Source organism: Plectropomus leopardus, chromosome 15, assembly GCF_008729295.1.
Source record: "Plectropomus leopardus isolate mb chromosome 15, YSFRI_Pleo_2.0, whole genome shotgun sequence".
Taxonomy (NCBI): Eukaryota; Metazoa; Chordata; class Actinopteri; order Perciformes; family Serranidae; genus Plectropomus; species Plectropomus leopardus.
In genome coordinates this window covers 16,800,008-16,822,565 of record NC_056477.1, presented here as the reverse complement: position 1 = coordinate 16,822,565, position 22,558 = coordinate 16,800,008, and the positions used below count along the sequence as shown (strand labels likewise).

Below are 22,558 nucleotides of genomic sequence, written 5' to 3'. Positions count from 1 at the left end.
AAACAAACAATAAAACATCCCAAACACTCCCCTCCTCTAATAAATAAAGTGCACTCTCTAAACAGTCCTTTAAGCGCTGTGTCTGAATACAAGTACAATTGAATATCCTAAAGATCTGGAATATGCTTTTTTGTTGGTAGACCACTCGGTGACCTGGCAGTGGGGCTGGTTGAGGGGTAACATTGGACTCGTACATATGGATCTGATAGAGAGTGCAGATAACCAGCAGACGCAGTGGAGCCATCCCTTGAACAGAGCAGGAAGTGTGTGGTGTGTCTGTCTGCTCCTGTTGTGCTGTACAGTGTGTGTGTGTGCTCTGAATCCTGTTGTCATGAGACATTATGGACCCATATGTTAACTTAATGACTCTCCTACTGCTGTATGAACAGCAAAAAAAAAAGTTCTCACAGTCATAACGGTCTCCTAAGAAGTAAACTTTCTCATGAGCTGCATCACAGCAGCTTTGTGGAGAGGCCACCAGACGCTGACACACTGATCTAAAATTAAATCACATTCTTTAAGGATGTATATATGACGTTACATGAATTTAAGTTTATGGCTGTCTATTGCAACCTACAGATGTTAAACATAGTCTTAACATTTTCTGTCTTTTATCAGTCAAATGAATTCATAAACTAAGTTGTAATTATTATTCTGTACATCACTCACAATGCTGTTTTGTCCTGTAACAGTGAGTGAAACAGTGTGATAAGATCTTGGTGTGGACGCACATTAGAGCCAACACATTGAGTTGCTTCACTAAGTGTTGGGGCTGGCAATAAGATCACAGACTGATCATCTGCCTCCAATCTGTCCTCCTGCAGTGTGTGTGTGTGTGTGTGTGTGTGTGTGTGTGTGTGTGTGTGTGTGTGTGTGTGTGTGTGTGAGAGAGAGAGAGAAAGAGAGAGAGGGGTAATTAGTTGTTTTAAATGACTGAAGCTGTATGCAGGAGGGAGTCTGTCTGAGAAAGTTCCTTTGAAAGTAAGCCAAGCATGGGGAGAATGTGCAATGCTTCTTCAAGACATGACTTTTTAAATAGTTCTCAATAATTTGACACTTTTATGCACATCTCTTCCTCTGAATAATCAAACCAGTTTGCTTTTTCATAAATCACAAATTACTGTTTCCCTTCGTAATTAACAGTAAAGCAATATGATGGTGTTGTGCTGTCTATGAATATTTACCCACATTGAGCTTCCAAAGAATGACCAGTAGTCAGATCACAACTCCTGCAGTGATAGAAAGCAGTAAGTCATGAGGGTTATTGCCATATTATTATAACCTTTATTCAGGCAGGTTTATCCCATTGAAATTGACATATTGTTCTTTATGCAAGCATATTTTAATATAGCACATATTTATCATATTTCAGCAACAAGACAATTCAGAGTGCTCTACATAAAACATCAAAAACAGAAAGACAAAGGGAAAAATAAACACTTTATAAAGGACCATTTAACTACAATTAAAACAGTAATGAAAAAGCTAGAGAACAGGAATCGTGACAAAACTAAAAAAGTATAGTACAAATATAAAAAAAAACAATAAAAACAGATAAAGTGCAGTGTAAAACATGAATCATTATATGATTTAATAAAAGGCAGTTGCAAACAGACAAGTCATCAATTTTGTTTTAAAAGAACTGAGAGTTGCAGACTATACAGTGCTTTATTGTTATTTTTGCAGTAAAATGTACCATGATGGGAAGGTTAACCTGCGACCCCTGTTGTTTTCCCCAAGTCCGCAACATTCAGTAAACCGCCCGACCCCACCGCAACCCCCCTCTTGATGTGACCTGCGTGGGCATTTTGTAAATTTATTGTCTTGTGTCTCTGTCTTGCTGCAAAGACCAATTTCCCTTCAGGACAAATAAAGTTGCAAGTTAAAGTCAATGATCCTCGCGCCACTAAACAGTGGAAAGCAATTTTTATTGTTGTAATAAATAATAATAAACATTTTTATATGGGACAGCACTTACATTGAGCCTCCTGAAGGAGATTAGAAAAGCTATTACTGCAAGATAAAGTTTGTCTGATGATAAAATATCTCAGCCTCAGCTTTAAGACCAAAGGGCGTCATAACCATGTGATCACTGATTGCTGACAAGGAAGATTAATCTAGTTTTAAGGCTGGTAACACCTGTATTTGATCAGTACAGATCATTCATTTGTTCTTTTTTTTTACTGTCTCTGTATGCAACATATCAAAAAAAAACTAAACAAACAAAACAACTTTTAATCACATTGATCAAATAACAAAGATGACCTACAACAAGAGTGACAATCTTGCTTAGGACTGATGTATATAAACAGAACGTTCTCACATTATTAGACATGATGACAGAATTAGGAGTTTAACCAGAGGTAGGACCAAATCACAAGTGAGTCTCAAGTCTTTGCACCCAAGTAGTTTTAAAGACCCAAGTCCTTAACTTTGAGTTTAGAGTTGTAAACAAGTCATAATGTTCTCTTCACCAAATATACAGTTTGTCATGTCCAGATGTATAAAAAAGCCTCTTGGACCAACTTCCCAAACCCAAGAGGAAGTTGGCCATTTTGAATTTTGTGCTCATTTTTTGCAATATTTTTCCCCCATGGTACTTTTGCAAACTTGTCCTACAGGATTAATCTGATTGCCTTCAAAATTGTTGTGTCCAGTCTGTGTCCCAATATCCTTTTATTAATGTCAGCCACACAAATCTGTTATATGATATGGGAGGAAGGAAAAGAACGAATCAAAGTGTTTATTTTGGAGCTGCTGATGTTTTTGAGCTCCAAATTCTAGATCTAACACCGTGTTCATTATCGCCGGATGTACGATAATTGTCATATTTGTATGACAATTTTGCCCTCTGTACGATGTGCAATCAATAATTCCAAAATCGCCGTAATGTACAATAATTTGACCACTGTGACACTTACAATAAGCACTAAGCAAGTTTAGTTTACATGTCTCTTTTGAACTCATTGTCACTCTCTTTTCGTTTCTTTTTTTTTTGTATGACAGTTTATTTCCACTTTTTGTTCAGTTTGAACTTTTTGTCACCGTTTTTTCATGGGTGTCGGTGGTTGGGGTGTGTTTATTTTCAATGTCAGAACTTGCTGTCACTGTTCTAGCTCCAAAGGAAAGAGGAAAAAATGTTTTAAAATGTGTTTGAAAGGAATGAGCGTGACTGTAGTGAAAATATTCCCTGTAAATAATACCTCGGTCTGTCCTCTCTGTGTGTGTCTCTCAGGTCAGGAGCATATCGGTATTGATTCCAAGTACGAGCAGGGGGGGCAGGTCCAGCTTATGACTGACGCGGTGTACGCCATGGCCCACGCCCTCCACAACATGCAGAGGGACCTGTGTCCCAAAAACTCTGGCATCTGCCTCAAGATGGACCTGACAGGAGGGAAGACACTGCTCAAGTGCATCTGCAGTGTCAGCTTCAACGGTAAGTGGACGAACGCTTCTCTACTCCCACAGGACATAAAGTCCTCCTTTACCGTCTCAGTGAGGAACTATGAAGGCGTGTTGGGAATCAGGAGGTTTTCCTGAGCAGAGAAGGGAACACATCTATATAACAATACACAGCAAGTGCTGTGTATCTAGAGTGGTAGAGCGTGTTCGGTCAAAAAGTTAAAATAATCTCCTCTCCTAACCACTTTTCCTTCACCTCTACAGAAAACATTGAGTTTTTCGACAGACGTCACTGCCAATACTGAATTTTCCGTTTCAACACCATATGACCCTTATATCAGCAGACCAGACAGATATATCAGCCGATATTTTATTTTATTTATGCCATACCAAATATCATTTGGCTGTAGATTCATACACTGATTGTGATATTGCAGAACAAATTAAGGCACGTGAAGTTGAAAGATATATCGTTTTGGCCGATAAATCAGGTGAAGTTGTCCCGAAGCAGGTAAAACCAGTATCGGCAGATGTGTCTGTCAAAATCAAGGAATATTGGCATGACTCAGCTGTGATTAAATAACATACTTTGTCCATTAGAGAGTACTGATATTTTTTAATATTCAGGTGTATGTTATTTTGTTTGTTTGTGACACAATTGTCCACTCGTCTTGTATATGTTTGGCCAATTCTGGCATTATCCATTCAATTTCAGCCATGGACTTTGTACTGTTGCATAGCCACTTCGCTTGTGAGACTCCAACCCAGGAGACTCCAACCAGCCGTCTTTTCGCCTTAGCTACACTTCAGTTATTTTTACTAATTTGGACATTCTCTTTACCTTTCACATTTAGACAACAAATTTCAAAGTCATCTGTCCTGAATAAGGCTAATTAATTAATTTACATGATTTGGTCTACAAATGATGCACACCAAGATGACGTGGAATTTACGTGCCCTCCAGAGCCATCTAGTGGCTGCTGGAAGTACTACATCATGTGAAATATCTCACTCCAGGGTCCAATTATCCGACTTTCACAGAAATGGACGTCCACTTTAGCTGGAGTTCACCAGTACCCTGACATACGTGGGGGTGCGAGGGCCCTTTCATTGCTGCTTACAGCTTTAATTGATTTTGAAGTCCAAGTCGATTCGCAAGTCTTTTTTGATTTTGTGAAGTCGAGTCTTAAGTCATTAAATTTGGGACTCGAGTCCATACCTCTGAGTTTAGCTGCAATCAGCTATTGGCACAAAGATTATGTTGACAAACTGTTGCCAAAGACAGTGAATTACTTACAGCTTATGTTCCTGCATTCAGAGGGTGCAAAGGTCAAGAAAATATAACCGGTTTATTGGTGGAACTTTGGTCCTTTATTTCCACATAACGTGAAGTGAGCATTTCTCGTTCCGATCCCAGACGTTGAGCTGAAAGCAAACATGTTAAGGTGAGGAAACCACAGATCTCTTCTTTATGACTGTATTGATTGTAAGCCTGGTTTTAATGTTTAACAGTGTATGTTTTGCACGGTTCTGTAGTGTGAAATGTGAACATTAATCCAGAGTCTCTTCATTTGTAGGTTTTCTCTGGCAGTCTTTGTGTCTCTGATACTTGGCATAACAGCAAAGCCATACAAACCCTGGGTATGTATATATTGCTCCTGGCTATGTCGACTCTACAGCTTCAAATCATATGATAAATGATTCCTGATGTTTGTGTTCATGCAACATTTGTGCCCTTTTCTCAGAATAAACTCACAGATGAAGGAATCCAGGATGCCGTTATGTAAGTTGTAATTTTCTTAAACTTAACCTAAATTGAATATTTAGTCCCTTTTGCACTGCTTGTCCAAGCAGGAATATCGCAACCTTATGCTGCCTCACCATTCTGTATAAAACACACATTAGTGGAATGGGGGAGTGGACAGAGTTGTCTCTCCTTTAAGGAGGCAAGGGAGGTAGTAAGTTGGACTGGTGTGACATTTTTACAAAGCCGAAGCCCATGTTATATGTCACACTAGAGGCTCATGCTGTTGTGTTGAATGTCACAACTGTCACACTACTTTTGCTTCTGGGATGCCAGCATGCTATCTAAAATCACACACTGGACTGACGTGATGCTTCTGTTGTTTGGCTCTATAATACAATGCAAAGGCTGCATAAAGAAGAAAGGACTTTGCAGCTGCCCTGTAGTGTGATTTCTTTATAAAGGAGCTACTGTCTCTTGGATTGAGAAAGTGCAGACTGAGATGCATGATTTTTATCTCAGGTCCGTTGATGACAAAGGAAAGATGTCTTGGGGAGTGCAAGTGGAGCCTCCAGAGGACATGGATGAGACCGACTATGACATCGACCCGAAAATGATGATTTGGAAGAGTATGACAGGCAACGGACGAGACAGACAGCCCTTGAAGGCTGAAGAAGACTTTGATGAGCTGTACCATCCTTCAATGGCTGATCTCCTCAAAGTTCAAATCCAAAACCTGGACACCCTCCATGCTGCCGACATCATGGGCCCCTGGGAGGAAGAGAGCGTGAAGTCCAATCAGAAACCAGAGGAGGATAAAGATGACATCGACCACCCTGATTTCATTGAGGTGGCCTCAGACGAGCACAAGCAGAACTTGGATGAAGTCTACAACAAAGCGAGGGAGGAGGTGGATGGATATCTGGCTCCACTCCTGGCTGACTACAAAGCCGATGCAGAGATCCGCGTTTCACACTTTGAACCAGAGAGGGATGATGATGAGCTGTATCACCATAGCGACCAGGATTCACCTGTGCAGATGGAGCCGCTGAGCCGTGAGGTTGTGGGTGTACGTGAGGTGAGAGTTCATCTTCAGCCAGAGGTGGACATGGACGATCTGTACCACAAAGAAGAAGATCTCCTCCAGCTCATCCCTTACCAAGAAGATACTGAAGCTGCAGCTCCCGTTTATCTGCCGTCTGAGAGGAAGCACAGCGAGCCGGAGGAAGATCTGGACGATCTCTACCACCACTGATCCTTCAACAGCTGTGTGGATCATTTCAAATCATCCACAAACAAAAACAAATACACAGGTAAATAAACCACAAGTGTCATTTGACTTCATTAAACTGTAAACACATCTAAATCTCAGTGTCACTCAAATGTATCTCGGTGATAAAGATCATTTAAAACACTCATAAGAGACTTCACATGTTTTATTTATTGAAATGTGTGTACAAGATGTTAGTTACAAAAAAATATTTCTGCTCCATGTCAACTGGAGATTAGATCATATTCACAGCATTAATTACACATTAATAAAAAAAAGGATATAACTCACAAATTCACTTTATGCAAAAATATTCCACTTCTCCTGATTTTCTTGATAAAGAATTGCAGTTGTGAATAACATAATTAGATCTTAGTCCCTTTAATGTGTGTGCGCCTGTGTGTCACTGTAGCAGCTCAGCAGGAATGACCCCTTTCTTCAGTATCAGGTTACCGTACAGAGCTGTTTCCCTGTGTAAACAGAGCAGAGGAAAATATTTAATCAATTTCAAAGCATTGTGTTGCACAAACCATAATCTCCAATCATTTAAATGTTAGTTATTGCTCACATTTGTTAAGAAATTCACATAGTGAATTTAGTGATAAATTAGACAGTTCAGTCTAATTATCAGGCTAAGGAAACATAGTGGCACCAAATAAGCCGTTAATATCTACATAGGGGGGAGGTCCTCATCCACAGTCTGCCACGTTGCACTGACAGGTTTCTACAGTAGCCCAGAATGGACAAATCAAACACTGGCTTAAGACAGGGCCATTTGCATTTTTACTTCAGCCATTAAAGTTAGCAGCCCCTCTGCGACAAGAGCATCAGAAAAACACTGGCATTTGAAGTGAAACCGCTTTTTTGTGGTGTTTTTACCGTTTTAAATCACCAAGTCTGTTTGTTTTAGAGAGGAAGAGACCTTTGCAGATAATTCAGCTCCCGCTAAAGTCCTTCTCAGCAATGGACACAGAGGGAATCCGAACAGGGGGTTCATGTTTGGCACATGGGAGAATTTTATGCTGGTTGAATGCGCTGCTAGATGCCACTATATCCTACACACTGCTCCTTGGAAAAATGAGGAAAAAAAGACAACTGAAAAATTTACAATAGTAAAACGAAGGCAGAGAAAATACTCACCCTGTTGCTACAACGGCGTAGGCTTTCTTGGCTCGGTCATAGAAAGCAAACCTCTCCACCTTCTCAAGAGGAGTCTATAAATGAAAATCAAAACATTAAGAATCAAAAAATCAAAGGAAGCTATATATTTTACAAAGCAAAGTCATTAATCTGTTTTACCTTAGAGCCAGCCTGACCGAGCAGCTGTGTGTAGGTGTCCCACACAGGGACAGGTAAACATCTCTGTTTGTCACTGTCCACCAGATCCATGACTGCAGCCTGTGGGGACACATTAGCACGGATTTAACCAATTACATTTAAAATATAACAGAATTGCAGGCTAAAATTGTGGGCGACAAGACATCACTCCATGATTTTAAACTTCAGAGTAGCAGATCCTGTACCGGAGAGGGGGCATAGGTATCCAAGGGCAACAACTTCAAAATTGCCTCCAAAAGCTGTGGGATTCCCAAACCTACATACAAATAGGACAAGTATAGATACATAAACTCACCCAACATTTTAAATTACAGATATATGCATTTATACTGTTCTCCCTCTTTCCCTGTTAATAATTGTTGTACATGCTGATTAGTTAGTGTGTATGGTTTAATTTTGGCAGCATTTTAAGTGAGACGTGTAGAATAAAGTGATTTTGATAAAAAATATCACCATCAGATTTGCTTATGCTGTTTTCTGATGGAAGCATTTGTTGCACATGATGTGTGCAAGGACTGTTGGATATTTGAAAATCCAGTGATAATATCTGTTTTTACAGTTTCTGGCTATGTGACTTTTAAAGACAACATGCCTAATTAGTAGTAAAATAAATACAAAATACAGCCATTTTAATCTGTATGCCCCTCCCCTTATCCAAAAATAAATACATAAGTCCCTCCCAGGCAATTAATAAATTATTTGACATGCCTCATCCTTTTGTGCAACCCCCTCCACTTTGACTATATATTTTTCTTGTAATATCTTCATTTCTGTATATTTACAGACCATCAGCTCGTATCTCTTTTGGACCGCTAGCACAAATGGAAGATGCTGGAAAGTTAGCATCAGCAAGAACTGCAAAAAAGGGAAAAACACAGTGCATGAGTGAATGACTTGATGAACTACAGCATGTTATCTTTGTGGCCTTTCCAAGTCTACAGGTTAATGATCCTGTGAGTCCTGCTCTCTCACTACACCTATTTACACTTGAACTTGGATTAGCCTGCTGCCCCGCAGTCACTGCACACATGTGAAAGACCATCAAGCCTACAATAAATAAATTATGTAATTGAAAACCATACCCAGTTCATCCCCGTGGCCCATTTTAGCGAGAGCATACAGCAGTTCAGGTGATAAAACAGAGGGGATTCCTCGCAGTACGACCATACTGGCAGCCACAGGGAGGAGAGACACGAGGCAAGAGCAGTCACTCCAGTTTACTTCCGGCTTCGTTTACGTCCGCCAGGCATGATAACCGACAAAAATAGCAAAATAAGTAAAAACAAAAAACATTTAGCGCCTTGCTAGTCTCACATATGTGTCACTGTGATATTTTCTGTTGGTCGGCCAGGCAAATTTCACACTATTTTATGTTTTGGTGTGCCGGACTTTTTGCACGGTACTATCTTGACATTGAATTTCTTTGTGTTTGTAGTCGCCCGGAAACGCGTCATGTGATCAGGGATCATACTCTAATTGGTTAGAGGGACTATTACGTCGAGTGGCATTTAAAAAGTTGAAATTAAATTTTATAGGCTTAAAACATAAGAACAAACAAACAGCAATAAAAACAAACAAACCAACAAAACATGATATAGCCTATCGTTTTTTATTTTAACAAATTAATCTTTTAGTAGTATTATCTAGGCATATTTTTATGTTGTTTATTGCATGTGAATCATTGTTGAATTGGGCTGTGGTGGAAAAGGGCTTGATATGCGCACCACAAGTGGTATGAAATATGAATTATGGCTATTTATGTAATATGTTCAATTAATTGTTTCCAAAAATGTGCAGCTACTTTTGCCAAAAACGTATCTTACACTGTGGAAGCGCTTCTGTAATCGCTTTAAAATAGTGCCATTAGTCCGACAGACTGCAGCGTCGGTTAATCTTCGGTCTGTGTTGTTTCTGACAGCCTTGGGTGGGCATAACTCAAAGCAGACATGAATGTGTTATTCCGACACGGTCTCTGGTGCCAAGAATGTGAGATAATGAAAATATTTGTCAGATGAAAACCACTCCTCCCGGTCTGTTTCATCTGAGCCAGAGAAACGCTCAGCTGGATGGCAGAAAAACGCTGAGGAATCCTTTCCATGACCGCAGATTCTGGCTCTGTGCGGAAAAAAAAATCTGCATATAAAACAGGCTATCATAAAAGTCAAGTCACAGCATTTAGCATTGCAGGCTTGTGGGCAAATACACTGAATTTACAACCCTTTTACAGCTGCTGTTGATGATGAACAGGAGAAACATGCTGGTTATTGCGTGTTTTAATCTGCAAATATTAGTGAGCCACACTAATATTTCTGCAGACCTACAATAGCCTATATTCTGCTTTATCCCTGTATTATTCACCCATGGGACTTTTGTGTGTAAAACAGATGTAGGCTACTGGTTTGTATGAAAATAATGTTAACCATACCATGCACAGTTGCCTGTCTATAGAATTCGGGGAAACAAATGCAAGAAAGTGAAGAATCTCACCTATGTCGTAATTATTTTGTTATTAATTAGTGAGGAATACCCAGTAATTTAATTCATATTAATTAGCTTATTAGTTAATATCAATAAATATTTTTTTAAAAACAGTTTCAGTTATCGTAGGCTAATAAAGCATTAGTTCAGTCCAATAACACAACATTCCTTTTTCATAACTTTCGTTATTGTAGGCCTAGTCTAACTGACAATAATTTGGCTATAATAATAATAATAATAATAATAATAGTGTTATACTGTTTACCTTTATACCTCTCTAAGTGATTATCTTGAAGTCAAAGTCTCATACTGTTGCAACCCTTTGCATAATGCTTAACTAAAAGTTGTCAACCCACAGACATTAAATCTTTTAGGGAACCATTTTAACTTTGTATAATCTATTATGGAAAATTATACATATTTGTTCAGATGGTCAGTTTTTGAGCCTTCTTTGCCTTGAGGCTATGCAAATGATAGAATAATTTTAAGAGTGTATGCATATAATGGGAACATGAAAATGAATTAAAGTCAACAACCTGACTGAGTGGCTCAGAGGCAGAGCGGTTCAGAGAATATGAGTGTGATTTTTGGAGAGGGATGGGACTGGAGGCTGCTGTGCAGGAGAAAAGGCCCTTGCAGGAGCCAGGCCTGTCTGCCGGACTGAAAGCCCCTTTCTCCCTCTCCGGACTCATGCTGCTCGCTCTTTATTTCGGCTTCTTTAAATGAGTTTATCACGCTATGAGGGTCTGCGCTGCCAAAATGTAACGTTTTGCCCCCTTTGTCCGCGCGGAGAGCCTCAATTGAGTCTACATTTATTATTTTGACCTTTCGGTAGCCTCAAAGAGAGGAACTTCTTTTCGGGCCCTCTCTGCAGACTTTTGTGCTTTCCTGCAGAGTGAGGAGACGAGTTTTTTTCCCTCCTCCTTTTTAAAGTTTTGTTCCAGGGGGCTGACAAGAAAGCGAGCTCCAGGGGAATATTGAATGAAAATAAAAATCAATTAGGCCATGGCCTTGTGAAGATATGGGGCGCCGCCGTGTGAAGATCAGAGAGAAAAAAACGTGCCTTTCCATGATTGGAGCTGCAAAAGAAAGCGCACACTAACCAAATTTGTTCTGGTGTTTTCTTCTAAGTACAAAAAAAAAAAAAAAAAAAAATCATCGTTTTATGTGCTCCTGAATACTTGTAGCCAGTAGGTGATGCGCGAGACTTAAGAGAGATCTGTAGGGCTTTTTAAAGGCTAAATCATAAAATGAAACATGGACATTCAGTATCTAATTTGCTGCTGAGAATAGACAATAATTTAATCTGAATCATTTAAGAGTCGGCGGAAAGGTTACAAAAGTAATCAATACAATTTTGTCAACAAATATCGACTAGGCTATAAAACCATAAAGTCGAGCCTTTTGGTTATTTGATGATGTACAGCTGGCGCTGTGACAAAATGTATTATCATTTTAAGTTGTTAAGTCTATTTCCTTTTGTGGACTGAGAAAAACGTGCTCAGATCTTATTATATAGAGCTGACAAATAAGCTTTTAATCTATATTAATCTATATAACATATTTTTCTTAGATTCATTTTATATATTTAAACTTTTTTTAAATGTACTTATTTCAATTGTATAAATCACTTGTCCCTGTAATTGTCACCAAATTAGAGGCTCGTTTGCAAACAGCTCGCTGCCTGTCAGTCCTACTGACTACTGCTGTGTGTGTGCGAGTGGAGCCCCACCTAGTGGCGTTAAACGCTCACTGATGAAAGAGGAACTACACCCATTTTCAAAAGTCACACATATTATTCTTATGGTCTAAGACATTTCAAGAAGTTTTGGGACATATGAACAACTCTATCCAAAATCCATAACCTTGAGTGCTAAAAGTCCCCATATTCAGCTCCCCCATTGGATAACATCAAGTGTTGCCATATCACTGCCAACTGTTATAGTTGTTGTTAAAACTATAACATCCTCCCCCATTCACCACTCAAATATGCTCAAAATAAATGTTCCCCCAATATTCTGCTAAAAAAAAGAAAGAGAGAAAAAAAGTGCTATACTACCACAGGCAACTGCACACAGCTATTCAAAATATTCAGCAGCAAATGGAATGATAATCACAAATAAACTTAACAAATTAGCATTATTATTACTACTTGTTCTAGTTTTGCAGTGTACTGCAGTTCTCTCTGTGCTTTATCCAAGTGGTGTTGTTGTGCCCCAGCAGTTCTGGGTTAGTACAATCAATGTCAAACACTAGTCTGTCTCTCTATTTCATTACTTATAAAATGCATTAAAAAGTGGATTCCTACAGTATAATATAAGGTTTTACGTAGGCTATATCACTGCCAACTTTTGTTTTTTGTAAAGTGTTAGTATATCAAAAATATTTCAGAAAAAGTTGATATATCAGAAAAAAGTCAGATAAAGTCATAGTATTTCACACAAAGTCATATGTCATATGTAAAAATAGACAAAAAAAAGTCATAGTATAGCATGTCATAAAAAACTCAGCAATGTATGTCATAAAGTTGTATAGCATATTAAAAATTCACAATATAGCATATCAGTGAAATCATAAAAGTTATAGTATAGCATGTCAAATAATTCATAGCATATAATGTCAAAAAGTCATCAAAAAGTCATAATATGGCCTGTCAAAGAAGTCATAGAGTCATAATATAGCATGTCAAGCATGAGGTATTGCATTTCATAAAGTCATAAAACATTTTTAGTCAAAAAAATAGTATTACGTGTCTGCAAAAGTCAAAAGTCATAAAAATACCTTAGTTTGTCAAAAAAACAAAACTCATTGAAGAAAATCTTCTCCCTCTTTAACTTTCCTCTCCTGGATCTTTGCACACAGGACAGGTGGAGCCTCAGCTCACCCGTGGCAGATCCTTTCAAAAAATGAAGACCTGGCTGGATGTGGATGCCTCTTCCCTCCTTAAGTTTGATCTTTGTATATGAAATGTAAGTTTCCTTTTGTCTCAGTTGATTTATGTTACCTTTTGTAGTTTATGTTGTATTTGGGGTATTATAGTATTTCTTAGTATTTCTTCTGTTACAAGGTTAATCAACAAACTACCCTTGAACGAAAGACTGGACTGGATCCGTTGGACTCGATCCCCTGGCTTTTCTCATTCATCTCTACCGACGTGCAATTGAGTTGTGCAGTCCTGCAACTGAATTATGTTAAGGCGAATATCAGTATTCGTTTGGCTAAATATTCGTTAGTTATAGTATAGCATGTATACAGAAGTCACAAAAATACTTACTATTATTCAAAAAACTTTGTAAAAAAGTCATAGTATAATATGTAAAAGGAAAAAAAAGAATGTCACCGTATAGTAAATAGTATATATCAAAAAGGCACAGTATAGCATGTCAAAAAATTGATAATATAGTATTCCATAAATATTCTTTTGATTGCATGTAGAAAAAAATCATACTTTTGTAGTCATTAAAAAATCAGTTTAGCATGACAAAAAGTCAGTTTGCAGTATGTCATCTAAAAAAAGCATAAAAACGTAAAAAAAAATCCTAAAAAAGCATAGAAAAGTATGTCATAAAAAATATAATAAAAATATCAAAGCACAGGATGTCATACAAAAGAGCATAAAAAGGCATAGCATGGTATTCCATCAAAAATAGCATAAAAAGTCATACTATAGTATGTCATTAAAAAACAGCACTAAAAAATCATGCAAAAATATTTTCTTCAGAATATCAGAAAAACATCATAGTATAGACTGTCATCCTGAATAGCTGATAAACATAGCAGTTTAGTATGTCTTTAAAAAAACGAATAAAAAATTCATAGTACAGTATGTCATCCAAAAAAACAAATAATATGTTATGGCGTGTCTCTGCACGCTCTTTTAGGCGTTTTTCTGCTGACTTAAGCTGTTTTTGGGATGTTTTTTTGGACATGCTATATTATGGTGTTTTTTGCCCTTTTTGCAATATTCTATGCTATGGCGTGTCTTGGCATGCTATTTTAGGCAATTTTCAGCTCTTTTTGGGACGTGTCCTATTTTACATTTTTTGCCATGCTGTAGTTTTGCATTTTGGGTTCTTTTATTTTGACATGCTATATTATGGTGGTTTTTTTTGCCCTTTTTGCAATGGTGTGTCTTGGCACACTATTTTGGGCAGTTTTCAGCAGTTTTCCGTGTCATATTTTGACATTTGTTGTTTGCCTTTTCGGCAGTTTTTTTGACTTAACTATTTTATGGTGTTTTTGACTGTTTTTTTTTTTGCAAAATTCCATACCACGCCATGTTTCGGCATGCTATTTTAGACCTTTTTCAGCTGTTTTCAGCTGTTTTTGGGACGTGTCATAGTTTGACATTTTTTGCCATATTATAGTATTGCCTTTTTGGCAGTTTTTTGGACATGCTATATTATGCTGTTTTTTGCCTTTTTTGCAAAATTCTATGCAATGTCGTGTCTCGGCACAATATTTTAGGCAGATTTAAGCTGTTTTCAATTGTCGGGGGACATGTCATGTTTTGACGTTTTTTGCCATGCTATAGTATTGCATTTTGGGTTGTTTATTCGACACACTATATTATGGTGTTTTTAACTGATTTTGCAACATTCTATGCAATGGTGTGTCTTGGCACACTATTTTAGACGGTTTTCATCTGTTTTGGGACTTGTCTTATTTTGAGATTTTTGCCATACTATAATACTGCCTTTTCTGCAATTTTATGGACGTGCTATATTATGGTGTTTTTGACTGGTTTACCAAAATTCTGCAAAAACAGCAAAAGACACCATGATATGGCAAATGACCTAAAAGAAAAGGCTATAGTATGGCGAAAAATGTCAAAAAACAGCTTAAATACACATGAAAGAGCATGCCAAGGCATGCCATAGCAAACAATGTTCCGAAAAAGTCCAAACACAAAACAAAATGGCATATCAAAAATATTCCCCAAAAGAAAGGTGAAAGTATGGCAATAAAAAGTCAAAAACTAAAATGTCCCCAAAACAGCCGAAAAACATATAAAATACACGCCATGGAAAGGAATGTTGCAAAAAAGGCCAAAAACACCATATTTTGGCATGTTGAAAAAATGACTCAAAGAGCAAGGCTATAGTATGGCAAAATGTCAAAAGAATCACATGTCTGAAAAACAGCTGAAAACACCTTAAAACTGCAGTAAAAAAAACGTGCCAGGACCCGCCATAGCATCAAATATTGCAACAATGGACAAAAACACCACATTTTGGCATGTCGAAAAAATGACCCAAACAGCAAGGCTGTACTATGGCAAAAATGTGAAAAAGTGACAGGTCCCCAAAACAGCCGAACACCTTAAAACTGCATTAAATAGCGTGCCAAGACATGCTATAACATAGCATGTTGCTAAAACGGACAAAAATGCCATTTTTTGGCATGTCGAAAAGTTGACCCAAAAAGCAAGGCTATAGTATGGCAAAAATGTCACAAAAATGACATGTCCCAAAAAACAGCTGAACATACCTTAAAACTGCATTAAATACCATTCCAAGGCACGCCATAGCGTAGAATGTTGCAAAAAAGGCAAAAACACCATATTTTGGCATGTCGAAAAAATGACCCAAAAAGCAAGGCTATAGTATGGCATATTTCAAAAAATGACAAGTCGCAAAAACAGCTGAAAACTGCACAAATCGGCATTAAATAGCCTACCAAGACACGCCATAGCATAGAATGATGCAAAAAAGGCCATAAAACACCATATTTTAGTATGTCGGAAAAATGACCCGAAAAGCAAGGCTATAGTATGGCAAAAATGTCAAAAAGTCACATGTCCCAAAAACAGCTGAAAACACCTTCAAACTGCGTTAAATGCCGTGCCAAGACACGCCATAGCATAGAATGTTGCAAAAAATGACAAAAACACCATATCATGGCATGTCGAAAAAATGACCCAAAAAGCAAGGCTATAGTATGGCAAAAATGTCAAAAAGTGAAAGGTCCCAAAAACAGCTGAAAACACCTTAAAACTGCAATAAATAGCGTGCCAAGCCACGCTATAGGACAGGATAGTGCTAAAACAGACAAAAACACCATATTTTGGCATGTCGAAAAAATGACGCAAAAAGCAAGGCTATAGTATGGCAAAAATGTCAAAAAATGACATGTTCCAAAAACAGCCGAAAACATGTTAAAACTGCAATAAATGTCGTGCCAAGAGAGGCCATAGCATAGAATGTTGTAAAAAACAGACAAAAACACCATATTTTGGCATGTCGAAATAATGATCCAAAAAGCAAGGCTATAGTATGGCAAAAACGTCAAAAAGTGGCATGTCCCAAAAAACAGCTGAAAACACCTTAAAACTGCCTTAAATACCGTGCCAAGACACGCCATAGCATAGAATGTTGCAAAAAACGACAAAAACACCATATTTTGGCATGTCGGAAAAATGAACCAAAAAGCAAGGCTTTTTGCCATAAATAGTATGGCAAAAATGTCAAAAAGTCACATGTCCCAAAAACAGCTGAAAACTGCATAAAACTGCATTAAATAGCATGCCAAGACACGCCATAGGACATGATAATGCTAAAACAGACAAAAACACCATATTTTGGCATGTCGAAAAAATGACCCAAAAAGCAAGGCTATAGTATGGCAAAAATGTCAAAAAACAACATGTCCCAACAACAGCTGAAAACACCTTAAAACTGCATTAAATACCGTGCGAAGACACGCCATAGCATAGAATGATGCAAAAAAAGCCAAAAACACCATATTTTGGCATGTCGAAAAAATGAACCAAAAAGCAAGGCTATAGTATGGCAAAAATGTCAAAAAGTGTGACAGGTCCCAAAAAAAGCTGAAAACTGCATAAAACTGCATTAAATAGCGTGCCCAAGACACGCCATAGGACAGGATAATGCAAAAACGGACAAAAACACCATATTTTGGCATGTCCAAAAATAATGACCAAAAAGCAAGGCTATAGTATGGCAAAAATGTCAAAAAGTGACAGGTCCCCAAAAACAGCTGAAAGCACCTTTAAAACTGCATTAAATAGCGTGCCAAGACACGCCATAGCATAGAATGTTGCAAAAAGGACAAAAACACCATATTTTGGCATGTCCAAAAAATGAACCAAAAAGCAAGGCTATAGTATGGCAAAAATGTCAAAAAGTGACAGGTCCCAAAAACAGCTGAAAACACCTTAAAACTGCATTAAATAGCGTGCCAAGACACGCCATAGCATAGAAATGCAAAAAATGGACAAAAACACCATATTTTGGCATGTCCAAAAATGAAGCCCCCCAAAAAGCAAGGCTATAGTATGGCAAAAATGTCAAAAAGTGACAGGTCCCAAAAACAGCTGAAAACTGCATAAAACTGCATTAAATAGCCTGCCAAGACACGCCATAGCATAGAATGATGCAAAAAAAGGCAAATAGTATGCAAAAAGGGCCAAAAACACCATATTTTGCATGTCGGAAAAATGAACCAAAAAGCAACTATAGTATGGCAAAAATGTCAAAAATGTCTTCAAAAAGTGACATGTCCCAAAAAAGCTGAAAACTGAAAAAGACTGCATTAAAACTCCACAAAACATATAGCGTGCCAAAACACGCCATAAAGATAGAATGCTAAAATGCAGTGACATAAAACCAAGCTGACAATTTGCATGTAGCGTGCCAAGAAAAAAAACTCAAATTGCAAGGCTAAATACAAAGGTTTGGCAAAAATGTCAAAAAGCAAGGCTAATAGTATGGGCAGGTGACCCAAAAAAAAGCTGAAAACAGCTTGAAAGTGCATTAAATAGAGACAGACACGCCATAGATTGTTGCAGGATAATGCTAAAAACAGACAAAAACAACATATTTTTGGCATGTCCAAAAATTAATCCCCTAAAAAAGCAAGGCTATAGTATGGCAAAAATGTCAAAAAGTGACAGGTCCCAAAAACAGCTGAAAACTGCATAAAACTGCATTAAATAGCCTGCGCCAAGACACGCCATAGCATAGAATGATGCAAAAAAGGCCAAAAACACCATATTTTGGCATGTCGGAAAAATGAACCAAAAAGCAAGGCTATAGTATGCAAAAATGTCAAAAAGTGACAGGTCCCAAAAAACAGCTGAAAACTGCATAAAACTGCATTAAATAGCGTGCCAAGACACGCATAGGACAGGATAATGCTAAAACAGACAAAAACACCATATTTTTGGCATGTCCAAAAATAATCCCCCAAAAAGCAAGGCTATAGTATGGCAAAAATGTCAAAAAGTGACAGGTCCCAAAAACAGCTGAAAACTGCATAAAACTGCATTAAATAGCGTGCCAAGACACGCCATAGCATAGAATGATTGTAAAAAGACACAAAAACACCATATTTTGGCATTTCAGAAAAATGAACCAAAAAGCAAGGCTATAGTAAGGCAAAAATGTCAAAAAGTGACAGGTCCCAAAAAAAACAGCTGAAAACTTAAAAACTGCATTAAATAGCGTGCCAAGACACGCCATAGGAACATAGATAATGCAAAAACAGACAAAAACACCATATTTTGGCATGTCGGAAAAATGAACCAAAAAAGCAAGGCTATAGTATGGCAAAAATGTCAAAAAGTCACATTTCCCAAAAACAGCTGAAAACAGTAAAACTGCATTAAATAGCATGCCAAGACACGCCATAGGACAGGATAATGCAAAACAGACAAAAACACCATATTTTGGCATGTCAAAAAATGACACCAAAAAGCAAGGCTATAGTATGGCAAAAATGTCAAAAAGTGACAGGTCCCAAAAACAGCTGAAAACACCTTAAAACTGCATTAAATAGCGTGCCAAGACACGCCATAGGACAGGATAATGCTAAAAACAGACAAAAACACCATATTTTGGCATGTCCAAAAATAACCAAAAAGCAAGGCTATAGTATGGCAAAAATGTCAAAAAGTGACAGGTCCCAAAAACAGCTGAAAAAACACCTTGAAACTGCATTAAGTAGCGTGCCAAGACACGCCATATAGACAGGATAGAATGCTAAAAACGGACAAAAACACCATATTTTGGCATGTCGGAAAAATGAACCAAAAAGCAAGGCTATAGTATGGCAAAAATGTCAAAAAAGTGACAGGTCCCAAAACAGCTGAAAACACCTTGAAACTGCATTAAATAGCGTGCCAAGACACGCCATAACATAGAATGATGTAAAAAAAGGCCAAAAACTCCATATTTTGGCATGTCAGAAAAATGATCCCCCAAAAAGCAAGGCTATAGTATGGCAAAAATGTCAAAAAATGACAGGTCCCAAAAACAGCTGAAAACTACATAAAACTGCATTAAATTAGCGTGCCAAGACACGCCATAGACAGGATAATGCTAAAACAGACAAAGACACCATATTTTGGCATGTCGAAAAAAATGACCCAAAAAGCAAGGCTATAGTATGGCAAAAAATGTCAAAAAGTGACAGGTCCCAAAAACAGCTGAAAACACCTTGAAACTGCATTAAATAGCAGTGCCAAGACACGCCATATAGGACAGGATAATGCTAAAACAGACAAAAACACCATATTATGGCATGTCCAAAAATAATCCCCCAAAAAGCAAGGCTATAGTATGGCAAAAATGTCAAAAAGTGACAGGTCCCAAAAACAGCTGAAAACTCCTGAAACTCCATTAAATACCGTGCCAAGACACGCCATAGCATAGAATGATGCAAAAAAGGCCAAAAACACCATATTTTGGCATGTCCAAAAAAATCCCCCCAAAAAGCAAGGCTATAGTATGGCAAAAATGTCAAAAAGTGACAGGTCCCAAAAACAGCTGAAAACACCTTAAAACTGCATTAAATAGAGTGCCAAGACACGCCATAGGACAGGATAATGCTAAAACAGACAAAAAACACCATATTTTGGCATGTCCAAAAATAATCCCCCAAAAAGCAAGGCTATAGTATGGCAAAAAATGTCAAAAAGTGACAGGTCCCAAAAACAGCTGAAAACTGCATAAAACTGCATTAAATAGCGTGCCAAGACACGCCATAGGAGAGGATAATGCTAAAACAGACAAAAACACCATATTTTGGCATGTCGGAAAAATGAACCAAAAAGCAAGGCTATAGTATGGCAAAAATGTCAAAAAAGTGACATGTCCCAAAAAACAGCTGAAAACTGCATAAAACTGCATTAAATAGCCTGCCAAGACACGCCATAGCATAGAATGATGCACAAAAAAAGGTCAAAAACACCATATTTTGGCATGTCGGAAAAATGAACCAAAAAGCAAGGCTATAGTATGGCAAAAAATGTCAAAAAGTGACAGGTCCAAAAAAAAGCTGAAAACTGCATAAAACTGCATTAAATAGCGTGCCAAGACACGCCATAGGACAGGATAATGCTAAAACAGACAAAAAACACCATATTTTGGCATGTCGGAAAAATGAACCAAAAAGCAAGGCTATAGTATGGCAAAAATGTCAAAAAGTGACAGGTCCCAAAAAAAAGCTGAAAACTACATAAAACTGCATTAAATAGCGTGCCAAGACACGCCATAGGACAGGATAATGCTAAAACAGACAAAGACACACCATATTTTGGCATGTCGAAAAAATGACCCAAAAAGCAAGGCTATAGTATGGCAAAAATGTCAAAAAGTGACAGGTCCAAAAACAGCTGAAAACACCTTGAAATTGCATTAAATAGCAGTGCCAAGACACGCCATAGGACAGGATAATGCTAAAACAGACAAAAACACCATATTTTGGCATGTCCAAAAATAATCCCCCCAAAAAGCAAGGCTATAGTATGGCCAAAAATGTCAAAAAGTGACAGGTCCCAAAAAACAGCTGAAAACACCCTAAAAACTCCATTAAATACCGTGCCAAGACACGCCATAGCATAGAATGATGATGCAAAAAAGGCCAAAAACACCATATTTTGGCATGTCCAAAAATAATCCCCCAAAAAGCAATGCTATAGTATGGCAAAAAATGTCAAAAAGTGACAGGTCCCCAACACAGCTGAAAACTACATAAAACTGCATTAAATAGCGTGCCAAGACACGCCATAGCATAGAATGATGCACAAAAGGCCAAAAACACCATATTTTGGCATGTCGGAAAAATGAACCAAAAAGTAAGGCTATAGTATGGCAAAAATGTCAAAAAAAAGTGACAGGTCCCAAAAAAACAGCTGAAAACACCTTGAAACTCCATTAAGTAGCGTGCCAAGACACGCCATAGCATAGAATGTTGTAAAAAATGGACAAAACACCATATTTTGGCATGTCGGAAAAATGAACCAAAAAAAAGCAAGGCTATAGTATGGCACAAATTTCAAAATATGACACATCCCTAAAACAGCTGAAAAAAATTTTCTGCAACTGTATACTGGACTTCCTCACATGAAGACCCCAGAGAGTTAGGATTGGCAGTCTCACCTCCTCTACATTAGTGCTGAACACCGGAGCCCCCCAGGGCTGTGTGCTCAGCCCCCTTCTGTTCACACTGTACTCCCATGACTGCACTCCCAGACATCAGGAGATCTCTACTGTGAAGTATGCAGACGACAGCATCATCAATGGTCGTATTACAAACAACGATGAGAGTTCATACGGGAGGAAATCACCAATGGCATTGCTTCTGTTATAATCTGTTTGCATAAATTCATCATGTGAATTTAAAGAATCAGGCCTGCAAATATGTGTACACATAGATACACTGAGTCATCCCACCAGTCACTGTTGTTGCTGTCAACTAATTTTATGACCACACTGAACAAAGTTGAGTTATTGCAAATACACATCAATACTAGACATGTTATAGATGATGATCTCTGTCCTATCTTAATGTTAATATACTTTAATAGCCTTTTGTTTCAGAGCTTCGGCGGTGCCATCCTCCTCTTGTGGTGCAACCAGAGGAAAAACTACACTGGTCATGTGACAATTTACCCTAAACATGTGATTTTGACCATGTGTCATTGAGACCCTTTATGATTTCAGTATTTGCTGTAAATGCATTGATAAATCACTCAGTAACATATTTAGAGCCTCATAACTGAAAACATTTTTTCCGGGATTAAATGGGTTAAACAGATCGGAATCAAACTCTATTCAAACGTGAAGCGAAGGACAGAGCGTGGGGAGAAAATGAAGAAATGGTAAACACAACATCATACGTTGGTGTATATTAGAGATACGTTATGTCAACAGCTTAAGAAAATATATTTGTTGTTAAGTTAAATAACTTAAGTTAAATAAGTTAAATAAGTTAAATAACTTGGACCGTTATCCACAGAAGATTACCGTAACAATTATATTTCACACACAACAAAATTCTATGACTTTTCTAAAACTTTCAAG

The 22,558-nt window shown here is 37.8% G+C and overlaps 2 protein-coding genes across 2 annotated transcripts; one reads left to right on the top strand and one right to left on the bottom strand.

Annotated features, from left to right (window-relative positions):
* Positions 1–4,721: 4,721 nt before the first annotated feature.
* On the top strand, positions 4,722–6,493 carry si:ch211-217g15.3 (uncharacterized protein LOC368914 homolog). Its single transcript, XM_042502449.1, has 4 exons — positions 4,722–4,847; positions 4,980–5,043; positions 5,148–5,185; positions 5,669–6,493. The coding sequence occupies exons 1-4, from the start codon at positions 4,840–4,842 to the stop codon at positions 6,399–6,401; spliced, it is 843 nt and encodes a 280-aa protein (XP_042358383.1). The 5' UTR covers positions 4,722–4,839; the 3' UTR covers positions 6,402–6,493.
* Positions 6,494–6,584: 91 nt separating this feature from the next.
* On the bottom strand, positions 6,585–8,945 carry fuom (fucose mutarotase). Its single transcript, XM_042502450.1, has 6 exons — positions 8,837–8,945; positions 8,541–8,609; positions 7,940–8,010; positions 7,716–7,814; positions 7,557–7,630; positions 6,585–6,886 (listed from the first exon to the last, which is right to left on the bottom strand). The coding sequence occupies exons 1-6, from the start codon at positions 8,919–8,921 to the stop codon at positions 6,820–6,822; spliced, it is 465 nt and encodes a 154-aa protein (XP_042358384.1). The 5' UTR covers positions 8,922–8,945; the 3' UTR covers positions 6,585–6,819.
* Between the last annotated feature and the right edge of the window lie 13,613 nt (positions 8,946–22,558).

What these genes read in the sequence shown, in the direction of transcription:
- si:ch211-217g15.3 (XM_042502449.1), top strand. An exon ending in CAAAGCCATACAAACCCTGG is followed by an intron (nt 5,044 to 5,147) that starts GTATGTATATAT and finishes CCCTTTTCTCAG; the next exon opens with AATAAACTCACAGATGAAGG. An exon ending in GGAATCCAGGATGCCGTTAT is followed by an intron (nt 5,186 to 5,668) that starts GTAAGTTGTAAT and finishes TTTTTATCTCAG; the next exon opens with GTCCGTTGATGACAAAGGAA.
- fuom (XM_042502450.1), bottom strand. Translation starts at nt 8,921, where the DNA reads ATGGTCGTACTGCGAGGAATCCCCTCTGTTTTATCACCTGAACTGCTG. An exon ending in ATACCTATGCCCCCTCTCCG is followed by an intron (nt 7,815 to 7,939) that starts GTACAGGATCTG and finishes GTGTCCCCACAG; the next exon opens with GCTGCAGTCATGGATCTGGT. An exon ending in TCGGTCAGGCTGGCTCTAAG is followed by an intron (nt 7,631 to 7,715) that starts GTAAAACAGATT and finishes TTTCATTTATAG; the next exon opens with ACTCCTCTTGAGAAGGTGGA.